The sequence below is a fragment of the Leopardus geoffroyi genome, chromosome B3, assembly GCF_018350155.1.
Source record: "Leopardus geoffroyi isolate Oge1 chromosome B3, O.geoffroyi_Oge1_pat1.0, whole genome shotgun sequence".
Classification (NCBI taxonomy): Eukaryota; Metazoa; Chordata; class Mammalia; order Carnivora; family Felidae; genus Leopardus; species Leopardus geoffroyi.
The window spans coordinates 84223737-84244869 of NC_059337.1; the positions used below are offsets into that span (position 1 = coordinate 84223737).

General features: G+C 39.0%; 1 protein-coding gene across 2 annotated transcripts in view; it reads right to left on the bottom strand.

Annotated features, from left to right (window-relative positions):
- SNX6 (sorting nexin 6) overlaps positions 1–20171 on the bottom strand; it is a 61062-nt gene extending 40891 nt beyond the window's left edge. The window contains exons 1-5 of one of the 2 annotated variants that reach the window (XM_045450667.1): positions 19886–20171; positions 19682–19729; positions 4027–4131; positions 3049–3159; positions 377–498 (exon numbers count right to left, since the gene is read on the bottom strand). In XM_045450667.1, the coding sequence (XP_045306623.1) occupies positions 377–498; positions 3049–3159; positions 4027–4131; positions 19682–19729; positions 19886–20134 (635 nt within the window). In that variant the 5' untranslated portion in view covers positions 20135–20171. Of the gene's footprint in view, positions 1–376; positions 499–3048; positions 3160–4026; positions 4132–19154; positions 19174–19681; positions 19730–19885 lie in introns of those variants that run through there. The other variant, XM_045450668.1, reaches the window with a different exon arrangement.
- Between the last annotated feature and the right edge of the window lie 962 nt (positions 20172–21133).

Here is a 21133-nt window from a genome sequence, read left to right on the forward strand (position 1 = left end):
GCACACATCGAAAAAAGAAAACCAGGTTGGCAATGACTAAGGCCTTGTAGATAAAAACCAAAACAACTTATATTCTGGTTCAAAAAGTCCTATTTCCCTTTCTACTATTTTTAAATAAAGTTTTGGACCCCCCATTTTCAATTTTCAGAGTCTATTTAAAACATTAATTTAAAGAATTTTACAATGTAGGCAATTATTCTATAATTTTCCTGTAGGCTCTGATCATGATCATTAAAACTGGTTGTTTGGCTTAAACCTGCATCTTTCAGAAAGGGTCACTGTGGTGAAATGATTAAAAGGATGGGATATCAGAGAGCACAGAAAAAAGGCATTAAAATAGGCACAATTAACAAAACCAACAACAAAAATCACATACGCTTCCAGTTCCTGTTTCATCTTTGTGAATTCTTCCTTTGTCATGGACCCTTCTCCTTCTCCAAGCTTTTGTAGTTTTTCCCTTGAAGCATCAAAGTCAGGTCTTGGTGGTGCTGGTGGGATCTGTAAGAAAACCAAATCACTAATTTTAAAGACTTTTAGTTTTCACAGCAACTGTACTACTGCTACCATAAAAGACTGTGTCTGGGAGAGCTAAAGACATCTTGAATGAACATGGCACCAGGAATATCTCAATTCAGGTTAGAAAATTTGATTAGGTCCTTTGCACAAGGAAGAAATATGGCAGAGCACTATTTTCTAGTATTAGAACAGTAGTTCCCAAACTTTAATCTGCAGATTCCTATGTGGCAACCTAGAGTCTTCAAATGTATAAACACATTAAGCTCTGACTATACACTAAATTAATATGCATACCAATTTTCAGAAGTATGTAAATAGTTTGATCAAATACAAATATATATTTTTAAATTAATGAATTCATAGTAGCTTTATGCTATTCTATGTTTCTTAAATTCATGGATGCCAACAGTACAATCCAGCAAGGGATGTTAAAAAGGGTTCCTTAACTGGAGGAGTGCACCAGAAGCATAGAGCACGGACTTAAAACCAAGACAACAAAACAGAGATTAATGACTAACCTCATTCCATTCACTCACAGTAAGGGGGTGAGTAAATACTTATCTTAAGTAAAAATATAGTATCTAGAAGAGACATATCTTTCAAGGGAAGGATAGAAGAAAAAAGTTTACCTTAAAAGGAAGGGCTTACAAATAAGAATTGTTAAGGGAAAATGATGGGAAGCAAAGAAAGCAAGAAGAAAAGATAAGTAGAGGAAAAGTTAAAGAATGAATACGAGAAAAGAGTTATGCTTGAGGAAAGCAATAGGGAAGGAAGCATCAAGTACAGCTAAGCACATATTCACACCAGGCATGATACTGAACAATGTGCATATAAAGATAAACAAGACATGGTCTTGGGTGCCTGGCTGACACAGTTGGTAGAGTATGCGACTCCTAATCTTGGGGTTGTGAGTTCAAGCCCCATGCTGGGTGTAGAGATCACTTAAAAATAAAATCTTGGAGCAGGGGCCTGGGTGGCTCAGTCAAACGTCTGACTCTTGATATTGGCTCAGATTGTGATCTTGCAGCTGTGAGACTGAGCCCCTTGCTGGGCTCCTGAGCATGGAGCCGGCTTAAGATTCTCTCTACCTCTCTCTCTGCCCCTCCCTTTCTCATATGTATGTTCTCTCTCTCAAAATAAATAAACACTAAAAATAAATAAATAGGGGCACCTGGGTGGCTCAGTCGGTTGAGCATCCGACTTTGGCTCAGGTCATGATCTCAAGGTTCGTGAGTTTGAGCCCCACGTTGGACTTGCTGCTGTCAGCCTGTCAGCACAGAGCTCGCTTCAGATCCTCTGTCCCCCTCTCCCTGCTCCTCTCCCACCTGCATTCTCTCCAAAATAAGTAATTAATTATCTATCTACCTACCTACCTACCTACCTACCTATCTATCTATCTTAGGGTGCCTGGGTCCTGGGTGGCTGAATTGGTTGAGCATCTGGCTCTTGATTTTGGCTCAGGTCATGATCTCAGTGTGATGGGGTCAAGCGCCATGTCAGGCTCTGTGCTGAGCATAGACTCTGCTTAAGATTCTCTCTCTCTGCCCCTCTTCCCTGTTCCTGCTAGCTAAAATAATTAAAAAAAAAAAAAACAACAAACTTTTTTTATATGTGATTAAGTATTTTTTTACTTATCTTTATTATTTTTTAAGATTTACATCCAAGTTAGTTAACATATAGTGTAATAATAAAAAAAATCTTAAAAAAAACAAGCAAAGATGGTCTTGATCTTTGAGGAGTGTTTAGTCTATAGAAGGAAATTGTAGTAAGAAAATGCCATTAGACAGGATGAGGAAGAAAAGGTGGAAATAAGATGGGAAGAGAAGAAGGAGTTTCCAGTTTGGTGAACACACTGACGTGCTATGGAGGTGGAAGGTGGTATACCTGGAGAGGGCATGAAAGTTATGCCCCAACCCCGATCCCTATACCTTGTCCTATGCATCTCTTCCTTTGGGCTGTCTGGTTGTATCCTTTATATAAACTGGTAATTTTTTTTAAAGAAAAAAAGAAAAAAATGTACGGCCAGTGGTCAACCAAATTTTGACTTACACAAAGAAAAAGCAAATGACTGAGAAGGAGTAGCCACAAGGATGGAGAAAGAATCAAGTCAGGATAATTTCAAGGATATCAAATGAAACTAAATTTCAGGAATCTGAGTGTGGACAATGGCTAAGGCACAACATCTGGTACATATTTAGATTAGATGACTTCTTAAGGTACCTCCAACTCTAAGTATTTGTCTACCTAAGTGTTCAAAACCAGTATGGTTTGTAACATCCCCTTAATTAATCCCTAGGAAAAACCCATTTCACTTCCAGTAAACAATAAGAATTTAAATTTAAATGAAGGAGCATAACATAGCCATATCTCCACACTTTCAAACTAGGCAATTTAGGATAAAAGGTGATCATACATTGTGTTTTCTAACTGGCAATTTAAAAAAATTACACCAGTTCACTAAAAATTTAACACATAATAAAGTACCTAAAAAGCTCCTAGAAAATGGGATTAAAATGGAGCCCCAATACTCACAATATAACCTGCATAGTCTTCATTTTCAACGAAGGAATCATGAAGCCAGATAAATTCCTCATGTTGTCGAACAACAGAAAACTCATTTTGTTTAAAATTTGGCAACGAACTCTGCAAAGACAGAGATTCTCTTGAATAAAAATCAAAATTGCACTAAAAGGCTTTTAGTAAATATTTTTTATCTTATTTTTGTAAATTAGTCTCATGTGAAAGATTATCAGGACTTTTAAACTCTATTATGAAAACTCGGAGACATCAGACAAAATTATCCTGAGATGTTTGAGAAAATAATTTGACAGACTCATTATACTATACTGCTACTACCATTTAAAAGTTATCTTACTAATATATATCAAACTCAACTATTCAAAGAAAAATAGATCTACAGTCTGAAAATATGCCTAAAAACTGAAATCCAAGAAGAAAATAATTTGTAAGACAGTAATTTAATTAACTGAAAGAACAAAACAAAATTGAAAACAAGAATGATGAAAGATATTAATAGAAGTCTAGAGAAAATTAAATCTGCATTACACCTAGGTTTTGTGAGTAATTCGTAAATGTTAGTCTTTAAAAAGTGCATTTAAAAAAAAAAGTACATTTCCCTGGGGCACCTGGATGGCTCAGTTGGTTGTGTCTAACTCCTGACTTTGGCTCAGGTCATGATCTCACAATTTGTGGGATGGAGCCCTGCGTGCCCGAAGCCTGCTTGGGATTCTCTCTCTCTCCCTCTTTCTCTGCCCCTCCCTCCCTCCCTCACGGATACTCTCTAAATAAATAAATAAACTTAAAAAATTAAAAAAAAATGTAACAAGTACATTTCCTTAAAACTGTTACAATAAAAGCAGTAGCTTATAAACTAAAATATAGTTTACTTCTAATTATGTTCAAAACCAAAGTTCCAGTCAATATATTATCACATATATAACATCTGCACAATAAGTAGCTAAAATAGTACAAGTACAAAATCACATTTACCTTTGTGTGAACAGTGAATTTTACTTTATCTCTCTCACTCAGAGCATCGGAAATGTCCACTTGCAGAGCAGCATCACTTTGAAGATCTACATTTATTGCTTTAAGCTAGAAAAAGATAATACCTTAATAAAAATCCTATGGGCATTTATAGAATCTCATTCTTTTCTCAGACATTAACACAATGCAAAAACAAAACAAAACAAAACAAAATAATCTTAAATCTAAAAAAGTACTCAAGTTCATTAGAACTACATACATATTTTGAAGGGCAGGTTATTTGGGTATGTTATTATCTTAATCAATTTTTCATTCTATAGTATTCAACTACGCTTTGTATGAGTCAATGGGATAACCATTATTCATTATAATTTCACTCAAAAAGTAAACTATTTTTTCTCTCTCCTCTTCTCTGCCATTGTGGTGTGTGAAGTTAACTGCTTCTTACCATGGGTAGCAGCAGGGAAGTCTGGAAGGTACCCTAGCCTAGGAGCTTGGATGACCTGGGTTTGAATCCCATCTCTGCACATTAATATACTCTGATTTGGGTCTTCTCACAAGACTTGCAGAATCATGCTTAAAATGTGGCCAAGAAACAGGGATGCCTCGGTGGCTCAGTCGGTTAAGTGTCCGACTTCGTCTCAGGTCATGATCTCACGTTTCGTGAGTTCGAGCCTCACGTCGGGCTCTGTGCTGACAGCTTGGAGCCTGGAGCCTGCTTCAGATTCTGTTGTCTCCCTCTCTCTCTGCCCCTCCCCCATTCACATTCTGTCTCTCTTTCTCTCAAAAATAAATAAAGATTAAAACAAAAAAACAAACAAAAAACGTGGCCAAGAAACAAAAGCAGAATCATCCCATTCCCCAGTGAATTTGGATGAAAACTGGTAATAAAATCAGGTACAACTCCAAGAGGGGGCTGGTCTAGAATGGATAGCACATGAGATGGCATATATATTTATGCTGCATGAAGGTTACATACTTGTATTCTATCACTCTGTAAACATCACTACCACCTCAACAATAAACATGTTTTACTAGAAAAATGATTTTTCTCTGTTACTATGCTTCTGCACCAGTAAGGTGATTCAGTAATAAATATGCAGGACCTTTTGTTTGAAAGAAATAAATACATAAAATAAACTATTTTCCAAGAAGATAGTTCATTAACATTCAAGTGTCCTAAAATTAAGGAAAGTATCTACCTTTTAGAACAAGAAAAATAATGAAAAGGCTAATAATTTTAACTCTATTGCTTATTTTAGTTCAGGAATTTACAATGAAACTATTAAATATATTACATACAACATATTTATAGTGCTAAAAAATGGCAACATAATACTCAATAACTACCTCCTGTGTAGGAATTAAATCTCACATTTTACTCTACAAGCTTTAATATATTTAAATGATTGAATACGTTCTCTATGTAGTGCTTCCATTTACTTGTCTATGAGAAGACTTCTCTATAATTCTTTTTTTTAAGTTTATTTATTTTGAGAGAGAGAGCTCGTGTACACTTGAGCGGGGGAGGAGCCTGACACGTGGCTCAAACTCATGAACTGTGAGATCATGACCTGAACTAAAATCTTAACCAACTGAGCCATCCAGGCACCCCCCCCCCCATCTTTTTTTTTTTAAAGTAAACTCTATCACCAACGTGGGGCTCCAACTCACAATCCCAAAATCAAGAGTCACATGCTCTGACTGAGCCAGCCAGGCACCCCTCTAATTCTTACCATATTTATAATTCTTAAATTTCATCTATATTCTTCCCCTTTAAACAAATATACATTCTAAAATGTTTGACTAATTTGGAAACCTATAAAAAAAAATCAAACACACTAAAAGATGAAAATAAAGTCTTAGCCAGCTGCAAAGATATGAAATATTTAAAGTCTAATTAACTACCCAGCCTGCTTCAAATACTCCAATTGTAAAACCCAGGTCTTACTTTGGGAATCTCACCTAATCATCAGCATTTCAAATTTTAATTACAATGTAAAAGGAAAAAAATGCTGGAAGCAGAATTGTTTATGACCTCAGTCATATATTTAAAAGTGCAGGGGCACCTAGATAGCTCAGTCGGTGTCCGACTCTTGATTTCAGCTCAGGTCATGGTTTCACGGTTTGTGAGATCGAGCCCTGCATCGGGCTCTATGCTGACAGCATGGAGCCTGCTTGGGATTCTTTCTGTCCCTCTCTCTCCACCCCTCCCTCGCTCGCACTTTTCTCTTTCTCTCTCAAAATAAATAAACTTAAAAAAAATGTATACATAAAAGGCTTATAGGAAATATAACAAAATGTGACCATCAGTGGATTTTCTTTATATATTCCTTCATTGTCCCAATTGTCCACAATATGCATGCATTAGTTTTACAAATGGTGGGGAGCCCCCTTAAAATGGAAATCCCATGATCTATTAAAATATTAATTTTAGGAATTTTTTCATTAAATAGTTGTTTAACTTCCATTAGTAATGAACAAAAGTAACATTTCACTTCTGTACTATTGGTTCTAGATTGAGTAGACCTGTTTTTAAAAGATAAAGACCATTACAGGGGTGCCTTGGTGGCTCAGTCGGTTGAGCGTCCAACTTTAGTTTAGGTCATGATCTCGTGGTTCATGAGTTCAAACCCCATGTTAAGCCTGCTTTGGATTTTCTCTCTCTCTGTCTCTCTCTCACTCTGCCCCTCCCCTGCTCGTGCTCTTTCAAAAATAAACATCAAAAACATTTTTAAGAAAAAAATAAATTACATGGTACTGGGGTGCCTGAATGGCTCTGTTGGTTAAGTGCCCTACTCTTTTAAATTTTTTTTTTTCAACGTTTATTTATTTTTGGGACAGAGAGAGAGCATGAACGGGGGAGGGTCAGAGAGAGAGGGACACACAGAATCGGAAACAGGCTCCAGGCTCTGAGCCATCAGCCCAGAGCCCGACGCGGGGCTCGAACTCACGGACCGCGAGATCGTGACCTGGCTGAAGTCGGACGCTTAACCGACTGCGCCACCCAGGCGCCCCGAGTGCCCTACTCTTGATGTCAGCTCAGGTCATGATCTCATGGTTTGGGAGATTGTGCTGAAAGCTCAGAACCTGCTTGAGATCCTCTCTCTCTCAAAATAAATAAATAAACTTAAAAAAAAAAAAACACTTAAATTATGTAGTACTATCTCTGATGGCCTTTAGTAAAAACTTTATAGGTAACTTAAGTTTATATTAAATTTCATCAGTAATCATCTTTTTTAAAGTTTATACTATAAACTTACATAAATTATTTAAAAATTTGTTATGGTACTCAATGCTATACGTAACCCATTGTCTGATAAAAGAAATGAAATTACGAGTTGCCTTGAGGGGCACCTGGGTGGCTTAGTCAGTTAAGCGTCTCTTGATTTCAGTTCAGGTCATGATTTCATGGTTTATTGAGTGGTATTGAGCCCCACATTTGGCTCTGGGCTGACAGTGTGGAGACTGCTTGGGGTTTCTCTCTCAAATAAACAAACAAATAAATAAACAAACATTAAAAGGAAAAAAAAAAAGAAGTGTTTCCTTTTTTCTCTTTACTCACAATCAGGACACTTTTAAGATGCTTATTGTGGTAGAGTGAATAATGGCTCCCCCCAAAATATGCACATCCAAATATCTGGAACCTGTGGACATTACCTTATATGGCCAAAAAAAAAAAAAAAAAAAAAAAAAGGCTCTGCAGGTGTGATTAAATTAAGGATCTTGAGATGGGGAGATTATCCTGGATTTCCCAAATGGGCCTTAAATGCAGTTACAGATATCCTTATAAGAGGTGCAAAGAGATTAGACACAGACAAAGGGGAGGGCAACAGGACTATGGATGCAGAGATTAGAGTGATCCAGCCACAAGCTAAGGTTTGCTGGCAGCCACCAGAAACCAGAAGGGACAAGCAACAAATTCTTCCCTAGAATCCCAGGGAGCATGGCCCTGCTGACACCTTGATTTCAGTTCAGTGATCCTGTTTTCGGACTTCCGGCCTACAGAACTGTGAAGAGAATACATTTCTGCTGTATTCAGTGATCAGATTTGTAGTAATTTGTTAGAGCAGCCACAGGAAATTAATAAATTTATCATTACAATTTTTGGAATAATAATCTTGGCTTTTCTTATGTTTTCTCTGCCTTGTCAAGCATTTCCCAAATACAACTGATAGGCATCAACCTGGGTACTTGTTAAAAATACAGAACCCCAGGCCTGATCACAGGTTTATCAAAACAATCATCAGGGAAAAGCCTTAAAAACTGTGTTTGGAAACCCTAGCCTACTAGACTTACAGGGTTGTCTTTGCCTTTACAATCTTTGAAAACTTCAACTCAACTGCTAATATTTTGTTTTTAATGATTATATAAAACATTGTTCCCAGGTGTTATATCTGTATGTACATTTTAATTTTCAGATTTTAACTGTTGCATTATCAATTTTCAGGATTTCTACATCTGAATAGCTGTTATTTATTCTTCCAATTCAAAGTTATTCCCAATTATTTCTTTCTTCCATTTCCTTATCTCTGTATATCAAATATACTTGCCTCCTTTTTTCTGATAGCACAACGCTTGGCTTTTTTAAATTGTAACTTATTTTGATAACAAATATTCTTATGTTATGTATTTACTGCTTTTGTTCTTGGATTCTCTCTTTTCAGGTATACCTTACATACAACGAAACACAGGTTTTAAGTATGAAATTTGAAGAGTTTTGACAAATACACAGGTTACACGCCTGTAATCATGACCACAATCATCCCCAGAAATTCCCATTACTTTTACGTTTCTACTTTTTTTTCTAACTCTTCTATAAATTCTTTTGTATGCCTTATGAAAGCTTGTAGCCCTTCACATACGGTCTTACAGCTATTAATCCAATCTATCATTTGTCTTTTTCATTCTTTTAGCAAGTATGTTCTAGAACTGATCTCAGGAAAAGGGCATGAATCATACATAAATAGGGTCACAGCAAACTGCTGATGCTGAGATTGTGACTCTTTTAATTTATATTTCATAATAGGTTCAAAATATCAGTTTCACATCTCAATTTTTTTTTCCATTTCCGAGCTTACGGAGAAAAGGAAACAAAAAGGAATATTTTGTTTGACAATAGATTTGCTTCACACACATCAGGGTGTTTTGTTTTGTTTTGTTTTAAGCCCTGTTTCTAATAACTAAGATGTGTAATGGAAAAGCCAGCCAATAAATGAAATCATCCCCTCCACAAATACAAAATTTCCAATGAAAGCTAATCTGCTATTATTTCATCAATTCTAGATGCATACTTTGCACATTTTAACATCTGAAATAGGAATGCCTTATAACTGATGACAAATTCCAGTTTAATTGGCAATCTTTTTTCTTTCTTAGTAGCATATAAAGTATACCTTCCAGTCAATTGTGCCTTAGATTTGATAAATTTTTATTGTAAATTTAATATTAATTTCATAAAATATACACAAGATTTTTCAGGCATGTACTCTTTTTTTAGAGAAAAGTTAATGTTAGTTTTTATTAAGGGAAAGAGTGAAAGCAAACAACTTATGATTCATCAACATTTAATTAACTTTTTGAAATTAGTGAGGTAAGTGAAGAAATTCTCATTAGACTACATTCACCACTTTCATCCTCATCTGGGCTGACAAACGTTGCAGTCTTTTGTCAAAGACTGGCTAGGTTAAACATTAGTGTCATGGTCAAGAAAAAGACAAGACAGAGCAAATGGATTAAGCAACATAAATACAGTACCATTAAAAAGATAATTTGGAAGACACTGTCCTATTGCTGATTAATTTTCCACATGTAATTTTTAGTAAAGAAAACATTCACTACTAGTTTACTATACTGACTCATTTACTATAAAGTATCTACTTTAGAACATTTCTAAAAAATTTGTTCATCTTTTGCCAGAAAAGCAAATGTATAGAGATAGATAGATGGAGGAAGGAAGAAAAGGAAAATAACTGACTACTGTATAGCCTCCCAACTGGTGTCTTGCTTCTGTCCTTTTCCATCTTTAATCTATCCCTTATAATCCTATTAAACTAAAAATCATTCCTCAGCTCAAAACCTAGGGGTCCCTATTTGGAGAAAAGCCAAAGTCCACCAGGCCCTACAAAGTCTGCATCGCACATCATCTCTCAGGCTAATCTATTATTCCTCTGGCTGACTGCAGCCCTGCCATATGGCCTCTTTGTTGCCCCTTAAATACAGAAGCATGCTGCCACCTCAGGAGTCATTGCACTCACTGATCCCTCTACCTGGAACATTCTGCCCCCAGGTATCTATCTGCATGACTCACTCCTTCATTTCCTTCAAGTTATTTACCAAAATGTCACCTTTTCAAGAAAGCCTTTCCTGGCAACCCTAAGACTACAACTCAACTCCCCTCCACCCCCAAACAAATCCCTATCCCCCCTTTAAAAATATTTGTTTATTTAACTTATTATTTGAGAGAGAGCAGGGGAGGGACAGAGAGAGACAGGGAGACAGAGGATCTGAAGTAGGCTCTGTACTGACAGTGGAGAGCCAGCAGAAAGCCAGCAGAGAGCACGACATGAGGCTCGAACTCACAAACCTCAAGATCATGGCCTGAGCTGAAGTCAGATACTTAATCGAATGAGCCACCCAGGCACCCCAATATTTATTTATTTTGAGAGAGAGAGAGAGCGAGCATGTGCACAAGCAGGGGAAAGGAGAAGAGGGAGAGAGAGAATCCCAAGCAGGCTAGGTGCTGTCAGTGCAGAGCCTGACTCAGGGCTCAATCCCACAACACCTTGAGATCATGACCTGAGCCAAAATCCAGAGTTTGATGCTTACCTGACTGAGCTACTCATGCACCCCACACCTCATTTTTTTCATAGTACTTGTTTACCATCTACTATATTTTATTTTTTTAACAGTCCTCCGTAACTATAATGCCAGCTCTGTAAGGACACAGATTTTTATTTTGTTCATTGCTATATTCCCAGTGGTGGACCTCAATAAATATTTATTGAATGTAGAGAAGAGTAGAAAGAAAGGTGGTAACCATAATTGGGCTAAGAAACTGTAATTAAGAGTATAATCAACAGAAAACCCCTGAGACAGACAGAAGTAAATTTCATTAGGCTCACGAATTCAGGCCGAATTTTAAATTTATTTAACTCCTAGCACAAATATGATTTTGGAAGTCCTGTTAATACATAATTTTTATTATTACTGTACATCTTATACTGAGCAGTCAAATCAATGCTTGATTATATATACATTTTCTGGAAACTGGCATTTGCAGCCAGATTTTCTCTCATATACTATACCTGGTTTGCAAATTCCCATAATTAGTATCAATTCAACCATCAACTCTCTGCGTTTACACTTTGAACTGCTTGCTGGATGTGGCTAGATAAAGTTACAGCTGGCAATTGCAAGCAGACTTCCTCTCACATACCATATCAGACACAATAAAATATTACTAGGGTATTACTAGGGAGGGAAGTACTAATGGTGTTCACCTCTGCATTCCCTCTAAGTCAAAGTTAATACAAATGTACAAGTGTACAAATACAACACTTCACTCTTTACACAATATACTAATACACATTTATTTAATAAACTTTTTAACGAACTTAAAAGTATATTCAAACAACAGTCCTAGGTATTATGGAATATATAAGGTGAACAAAAAGCCTTGCCTTCAAGAAATCTGTAGTGAGGAACACAGATCAACTTTATGTAATAAAACACAAAAATTGTCTCCTATTCTCTTTTCCTTACCAGTTTTTACTATGTGTACAATTTAACCTTATCAATACCTCCTGTCCCGTGACCTTTCCATGTATCTCCAGCCTGTTACCCCTCTCTCTGCTTCCCTCCTCTTCCACCCCACTGCATGGTGTATCACTCCAATACTTTTCTTATTGGTCCTAACAATTCTCATTGCTCTTTCTGCCATACTTGGCTTGCAAATTCCCACACTCAGGATCAATTCAACAATCATCTTTGCTTTCTGAGCTGCTGAGGGTGGCTAGAGAAGTCACAACTGGTCTAATACAAATTAATGGTCTTCAAATTGCATTAGGCTCTTAAAACCACTCAACACTCCTGGAAAGATCTGTTCAGCTCCCCTTCTGATTCCTTTCAGCAACTACACCAAACTTTTACTACCTCAACCATCTATATTTCCATGCCCACTCTCAACAAGTGACTTTGTTTCCCACATCCCAAAGAAATAAACACTAGCAGCTGTTTTTTCCTTAGACCCATCAATAAACTCTTCTAGCCTCATCATCTTCTCCACTTTCTCGTAAGTGGTATCCTGCGGAGGGCAGAATTGTCTGCCCACCTGAGCATTTAATCATCCTGTCTGCTCCACAACCTGTTCATATACTGCTCTTCTAGTCAAGTTAGCCTCGGTCCCACAAACCCTTCACACACTGAGCACCTAATTTCCAAATCCAATACTTTTTAGTGTTCTTGACTTCTCTGGAGTATTTTGCCCTGGTGATCATTCTGTCCACTTCCTTTAAACTCTGTCACCTTCTGGGGACTTCTCTCATACTCTTCCTACCTCTCTCAGCCCTGTCAATCGATCCATTTCTTCTCTATAACCCTTAAATGTTGGTTTCTACAGTGCCATCTAGCCTGGGCAATCTCAGTCGTCCTTGACTATAACTCCTAAATTTGTATCATCAACTCAGACCTCTTATTTTAAGTTCCCAATTATACTTTCACCCTACCAACTAGACATACCCACCTGGATGTATTCACTTATTAACAAATAAATGACTTCAATGTACAAACCACTGTCCTAGGTGCTAGGGATAGAGCAGTGAAGACACAATCCTCATCCTTACAGATCTTACATTCTAGTTTGGCAGGAAAGGGATTAAATGCCTTATAGGCACTTCAAATCCAACATATATGAAACCAAACATATTATCTAACCTTCTGTTTCTCTCTCCTGCATTCTTCATTTTCTCTTTTTCCTTTGCCCAGCCCATGTACTTATTCAGTCACTATGCCCTATTAAATCTATCTCCTAAACATCTCTTTGCTATGTCCCTTCCTTCATCCCCTATTTCACTGCCTTAGTTATACCTTCATCATTTTTCATCTGGACTGTTGCAACGGCCTGTGAACTGATTTCTCTGCTTTATGAAAGGAAGGATCAATCCACCCTCCACATCAGTTATCTACAATGCTATTTTCATCTAGGCATAGGCCTTTCCCAGCTTAAAATCCCTCGGGACTTCACACTGACTGGAATTTTAATTATTATGCACCTTACACTTAATCTGTACATATCTGCCCTTGTCCCATATCTGCCCCTGCTTCCTGTAAGAACAAGTACTCCAGGTAGAACCAAATTATTTACTCATGCTATTCAGCCTGCTGGCAAGCCTTCCTCTTCCTGAGAGCCTACAAAATTCCTGCTCAACATTTAAGGCTTAGTTCATTTAGGTAGTGAATATAGCATAGTGGCTAAGAGTGCCAGACCTGCAGCTTGACTGGCTGAGTCTGAATCCAGCTCTGTTAAAACCTTGGACAAGCTATTTAATGTCTCTGAACTCCAGTTCTCCTTTCCAAAGAATAGTAGCAACTACTTAACAGGGGTTTGAGAATTGAGTTAATATATGGAAAGTAGCCGGCACAGAGTAAATGCTACATTGGCATGCAGCTATCATGTCCTCACTACTTCCCCTTCTCTCAAAGGTAAACACTCTCTCCTTTGTACTCCCATGGCACTTTATCATAAGTCTGTCACTACAGTGTGATGGTCTTAGGGCGGGAACTTTCTTTTTCTTCTGCCAACATTCATCTTCTTATCCTCTGCCAATATAATCGATGTCACATTTTTATCTAAAACAACTATCAATAAATGTGGAATGTATTCAAACTGTTATGTAGGTACAAAAGAAAATGCAAACATCTGGCCAAGTCTTCAAAAACAAGTCAAATTTCAAGTGGAAAAAAAAATGTGAAGAAAAAAAAGCCACTCTACAACATTAAAAAGCATGCGTAAAGCAGACATTAAAGTGCAGAGGTGCCTGGGCAATAACAAATGGACTAGAGTATGTCTAGAGTGTGTATGTGTGGGAAGGACATACTGAGAAATAAGCCAGACTAAAAGTGTCATGAATGGCGTTTAATGCTTGTGTAAGGAGTTTGAACCTTACTGCAAAAGAACTGGGTCCAAGTAAGTACTTTTAACTAGTGGCATTATATGATTTAGTCATTTTAGTTAGGTAACTTGAAATACCTAACAAGGCTGGATTGGAAGGCAGACAGACAGGAGACACAGACCAATGACAGGAATTGCTACAATCCAGGCAAGAAACAGCAAGGACATTAAGAGGGGCCATACAAATGAAAGATGGGATAAACAATATTTTTGAGATGAAATTAACTGGCCTCAGTGATTATACTAATATGGAAATGAAGGATGATTCAGGTTCCTTGCCTGCACGATGGAAAATGGTAACATTAACGAAGATAAGGAATAGAGGGGGAGGAGTAAGACTAGGAGTCTAGGAGAGCTGTAGTTACTCCACCTGGAGTAATGCTGAAAACAATAAACATTTTATTTAGAACTAAAATCAAATGCTAAGAATTATGCCATCACACTGGCACTCACTGCTCTTATTTAACAAGCACAAGCACATCAGAGCAAAATGTGTCCAGTTCAAAGGGCTCATTTGTTTACTAAATAATATGTTACTGTCTTTCATTTTGGGGAAAAAATAGCCTATTATGTAGAGGTATGGCTACAGGATGGCCAGTATTTTTCAACACTGTGTATTTTTTAAAGCCTGCTTTTTAAGTTACTCATAAAACAGTATTTTCTTAAGGCTGTAAGATTCTCTTCTGTTCCAAATATCATCATGAAAATTTAAGGCTGCTTAAAAATGTGTTTTATTACTTATTTTTCTTAAGTTTATTTATTTTGAAAGAGAGAGAGAGTGAGCACGAGTGGGGAAGGGGAAGAGAGAGTGGGAGAAAGAATCCCAAGCAGGCTCTGCATTTTCTGCACAGAGCCCAATAGCAGGGCTTGAACCCACGAACCGTGAGATCATGACCCAAGCTGAAATCAAGAGTTGGACACTTAACTGACTGAGCAACCTATGCACCCCTAAAAATGTATTTTAAAATACTGACTTTAACTTTGCTTACTTGCTGCTCTGTATGAAATGCTTGCATTATTTTTGAATCTGTGATTCATATCAACATTCCTATCAATATATGCACTTCATGCTTTTTCTCTATCAAGACTCTCATTCTTTTTTTTTAACGTTTATTTATTTTTGAGACAGAGAGAGACAGAGCATGAACAGGGGAAGGGCAGAGAGAGAGGGAGACACAGAATCTGAAACGGGCTCCAGGCTCTGAGCTGTCAGCACAGAGCCCGACGCGGGGCTCGAACTCACGGATCGTGAGATCATGACCTGAGCCGAAGTCGGACACTCAACCAACTGAGCCACCCAGGCGCCCCAAGACTCTCATTCTTAAAAGGCTGAACAAGATAACCTAAACTAAAATTACAATGCTTAAAATTCTAATGACAACCTATTTCTATCAGGACAAACACAATATAAGGAAATTTAAACAGGCCAGATATTTCTGTTCTTGAAATGAGGAAATAGCAGGGTAACTGTAGCTATAATCAAAGTTCAGTGCCCAACAGAAACTTCTTGGATGCTTGCTGAAAAAGTAGTATATGTCCAGAGCTAGAACGAACAATCCTAAAATCTGTATGGAACCAGCAAAGACCCTGAATAGCCAAAGCAATCCTGAAAAAGAAAACCAAAGCTGCTTAGGCATCACAATTCTGGACTTCAAGCTCTATTACAAAGCTGTAATCATCAAGACAGCACGGTACTGGCACAAAAACACACACACAGATCAATGCAACAGAGCAGAAAACCCAGAAATGGACCCACAAACATACGGCCAACTAATCTTTGACAAAGTGGGAAAGAATACCCAATGGAAAAGACAGTCTTCAGCAAACAGCATTGGGAAAACTGGACAGGGACATGCAGAAGAATGAACCTAGACCACTTTCTTACACCATACACAAAAATAAACTCAAAATGGATGAAACACCTAAATGTAAGACAGGAAGCCATCAGAATCCTAGAGGAGAAAACAGCCAACAACTTCTTTGACCTCACCCACAGCAACTTCTTACTAGACAGGTTTCCAGATGCAAGGGAAACAAAAGCAAAAATGAACTATTGGGACCTTATCAAGATAAAAAGCCTCTGCACCGTAAAGGAAACAATCAACAAAACTAAAAGGCAACCGACGAATGGAAGATGATATTTGCAAATGACATATCAAATAAAGGGTTAGTACCCAAAATCTGTAACAAACTTATCAAAATCAACACCCCAAAAAACAAATAATCCAGTGAAGAAATGGGCAAATGACATGAATAGACACTTCTCCAAAGAAGACATCCCGATGGCCAACAGACATGTGAAAAAAACACTCAACCTCAATCAGCAAGGAACTACAAATCAAAACCATAATGAGAAACCATCTCACACCTGTCAGAATGGCTAAGATTAACAACTCAGGCAACAGCAGATGTTGGTGAGGATGCAGAGAAAGAGGAACCTTTTGCACTGCTGGCAGGAATACAAACTAGTGCAGCCACTCTGGAAAACAGTAGGAAGGTTCCTCAAAAAATTAAAAATAGAACTACCCTACAACCCAGCAATTGCACTACTAGGTATTTATCCAACGGATACAAAAATGTTGATTCAAAAGGGCACATGCATCCAATGTTTATAGCAGCACTATCGACAACAGCCAAAGTATGGAAAGAGCCCAAATGTCCACTGACAGTTAAATGGATAAAGATGTGGTGTGTGTATATATACACACACACACATACACACACAATGGAATATTACTCAGCGATCAAAAAGAATGAAATCTTGCCATTTGCAACAACGTGGATGGAAGTGGAGGGTATTATGCTAAGTGAAATGAGTCAGTCAGAGAAAGACAAATATCATATGATTTCACTCATGTGAAATTTAAAATACAAAACAGATGAACATAAGGGAAGGGAAGCAAGAATAATATAAAAAGAAAGGGAGACAAACCACAAGAGACTCAAATACAGAGAACAAACTGAGGGTTGCTGGAGAGGTTGTGGGTGTGGGGATGGGCTAAATGGGCCAGGGGTATTAAGGAGGGCACTTGGTGGGATGAGCACGGGGTGTTATATGTAAGTGATGAATCACTAAATTCTATTCCTGAAATCATTATTACACCATATGTTAACTAACTTGGATTTAAATTAAAAAAAAAAAAAAGAAAGAAAAAGTAGTGTATGTCAATTACACTCGGATTAAAAAAAAGAAGAAAAAGAAACAAGAGATATAAAAAAAAAGTAGTTATCTGTCCTTCTCCCTGCTTCAGGAGGGCAGAACCCAGAAACTTTTGTTTTGTTTTCCAAACACCTCCGGTGATTCTGAAGCAAGTGTTTCAAGGCCACTCTGAGAAATACTTGTACTGGTTCTGGCATCAGAAACATGGTTTAAAGTCCACCTCTCCCACTCATTGGTTGTGTGACCTCAGACCACTTAGTTTCTCCAAGGTTCAGATTTTTCATCTGTAAAAGGCGAATACTAAGTTTCACAAAGATGATGAGAGGATATAATGAAACAATGCTTATACAGTACTTAACACAGTGCACACCTATAATTATTACCATGATTTATCCAGTTCCACAGGACAAAAATAAGGAAGAACTAGACATATATACATATTCACCATGACATTCTAAATGCTTTGTAATTCATGGTAATGTTTTTTTCCATTTTCATATTAAAATTTTCATCTCTAAAATTCTACAAAAATCTCCTGGTCAGGCATGCTCTTTGTCTCCCTTTTCCTTTAATTTTGGAATACATGAAAAAAGTTTTTGGCCACATTACGTAAGTGCTTCCAATTTCATAAACAAATCGTACCAAAGGCATAAGGCAGTGAACGTGAATATTAACCAGAAAATACTTTTCATATCAACATAAATACTCAAAAAAATTAATATTTTTACTCAACATTAGTCAGATTTTATAGGAAAGCAAATCCTGTTTGCTTTTTCTGGTAGACCACAAAAATTAGACACAAAGTTATCTAAATAAAGAATGCCAACTGCTTTATATTTAGAAAAATCAGTTTAATTGGACTATAATCAATTCATCTCCTTTCGTTACACAACTCTAGTGGTTTCCCCTATTTTAAAATCTTAAATGTAATCTATAAGTGACCATCTATCTAACTCCACTGTCTTATCCCAGAAGATTCATATACACACACAGTTTTTTAAAAATTCATTAGAAACTAATTTTTTTTTAGAAATAACCAGAAATCTATAGGCGCCTGGGTGGCTCAGTTGGGTGGGCATCCGACTCTTGATTTTGGCTTAGGTCATAATCCCAGGTGGTGGGATCAAGCCAGGCTTTGGGCTCCATGCTAAGTGTGGAGCCTGCTTACAATTCTCTCTCTCTCTCTCTCTCTGCCCCTCACTCTCAAAATCAATCAATAAATAAACATTTAAAACAACCAGAAATCCATACGTATGATGCTTTCACACTAACTAGAAATTCTAAATGATGCTTTTGTGTAAACTGAGAAATTTATTAAAACATCAATTATAAAAGTATGCAGCCCCCTCTGCATCCTTTTTATCATTTGAAAGCTTTATAAAGCTCATCAGTTAATACTACCTCAGCTTGTATTTAAAAAACAATAATAATATCCTTCAAGAATATTTTATCACCTGCCAAAAATCAACTAACTGATGGGTCCCCCCACATCATCTAACATGAATAAGTAAAGGCAAATGGAAAACTGAAGTGCAGTCTGTTAAATGTAATGGAACCAAGGAACCTTGCTGAGCTGCAATCATCATACATCAATATTTTTCAAGTGCTCACTTGTACAAGGCACTATACAGATTACACACTTGAGCCAAGGCAAATGGGGGGGGGGAGGGGGAGAGAGTGGGAGGGAGGAATCGGAGGCCTGGAGGCCCTTTCTTAAGTGGCAAGCAATTGGCCTCAAACTACCACCAAGGGAACTCTGCAAAAGATGTATTTTTTGGACAGTAAGAAACGTAAAGATACCGTGAGCTTCCAGCACTTTGCAAAATCTGGCAGGATACTGGAGAAGAGTTAAGGTTCCGCGACAGTGAAATTCCTTGCAAATGGGTAATTTAGAAAAAGCTTGTACTATGTCTGTTTTAGGAGAGAAGGGTGGGCGGCAGCGGGTTGGAGGTCCACAAGAAGGTGCCGCCAGAAGATCTGAGAATGGGTTTTCACAGCCCCGAAAGTGTCGAGGGTGAGGGGACGGAGGGATCCAGCTCCGGCCTCCACCTCCACTTCCCCACCTGCCCCGACCCAAGCGGTGGAGGAGGTCCAACGGAGGGTCTGAGTCAGGGGCAAGCAAGCGGTCCTGGGTCCTCGGGAAATCAGAACGGAGCGGCCCCGAGGGAGGAAGGGCTGCAGGAGGGCGGGGCGCGGTGCAGCGAGGAAACCGAAAGGAGGACGGCGGGGGAAAGGGGCCGTGGGACCCGGGACCCTTCCGGGTACCACACCCGGGGGCCAAGGCGGGGGCGGGAGGGTCCCGTCAGCGAGAAGGAGGCAGAACTTACTCCGCGGTCCTCCTCCGAGAGGAAGTCGGGGCCGTCGTCCAGGCCTTCCTGCGGGGTTGCCGGGCCCGGCGCACCGGGGGAGAAGATGGAGTTGGGGAGACACAAAGGGAGACATTAGTGCCAGGCCGGCGCGGCCCCCGCGCCCGCCCCGCGCCCGCCGCCCCCACCGCGCGCTCGGGGCTCGGCGCCGCTGAGAACACCCACCATCATGGCTGCTCCGAGTCGAGGGCCAGCGCAGGCGCGCACCGCACCGCGGGGCCGAAGAGAGCCGGCAGCAGCGGGAGGGGCGGGGCTGGTGGCGGCAGGCGGGGGCGGGGCCTCGGAGCAGCCCGCTCCGCCCCGCCCTGGAGCCGAGGGCCGGGGGCCATGAGCAGTAGGAAAAAGGAAGGCAGGGCCCTCCGCCCAAGGTCGACGCACCCTAGTCGGAAAGGCCCCAAAGGCCCAGACCCACATGGCTGCTGGCAGGTCTCAGCTGGCCGGCTCTGACCCGGAAGGAGCCCAATGCCACCCGGGGAGCTGTCCAGTTCCCTTTCCCCGAGGGCTGCAGTGAAAAAACCAAGCAAGCGCTCTCCAGAAGCCACAATAAATCATCTTGTCTTTGTATTATGCCACACGATAATTAATCACAATTAATATTTTGCCCATAGAAACTGTGAGAACTAAGGGCCTTCACACAGTCAGCTGTAATCAAGCTTTTACTGTTGATGAGGTAATAACCTCAGGGTTTGGGGCACTAATGGTTGAGCACTATAAAAATGAGTTGTTTGCGTTACAAGAGTATTCCTTTCATTTGTATGAACAAGTGCCTCCAGATCCACTCTAACTGTCCAGCCGGATGGCACCACGTGGGTGTCCAATCCAAAAGATGAGACAAATTATTCCTAAACCTTTGCCTCTTGTCACCTTTACACACAAGCACACACTCAAACACTCAAGCTATCCTTGTGCTTCCAGTCACTTAATGGCATCAGCATCTTTAAATTTTCAGACCGGAAGCCTCAAAGTCCTATACAAATCCTTCCTTCTTCTCCCTCACTCATCACACCATTTAGTAACAAATTGTTACATTTATAATTGATTTTCTGTGTTATCTCTTAAATCTCCCACTCGCCCCTCTCCTGCCTTCCACAGCGATTTCGCTCAGTATCTGTTTGACCTTTTCAATACTCTCCTAACTTTTCTTATTTCCATCTCTTTCCTCCATTCTACATACTGCTGCTAGTTTTCCTCCTAACACACAGACATTGATGATAATGCTGCTACCCTGTTCAATAATCTTTACACATCTTTGTTACATTAAAGTCCAACTCCTCAGCCAAGCATTTAAGGCCTTCTACACTCGATTCCCTCCCTATTTTGTTGAATTGAAACTCTCAAAACAGTAATGTTAAACAATTAATATTTTCATGAGAATTTCTTGTAGCTTTCATTTTGTATGCAAGGAGAACTGAG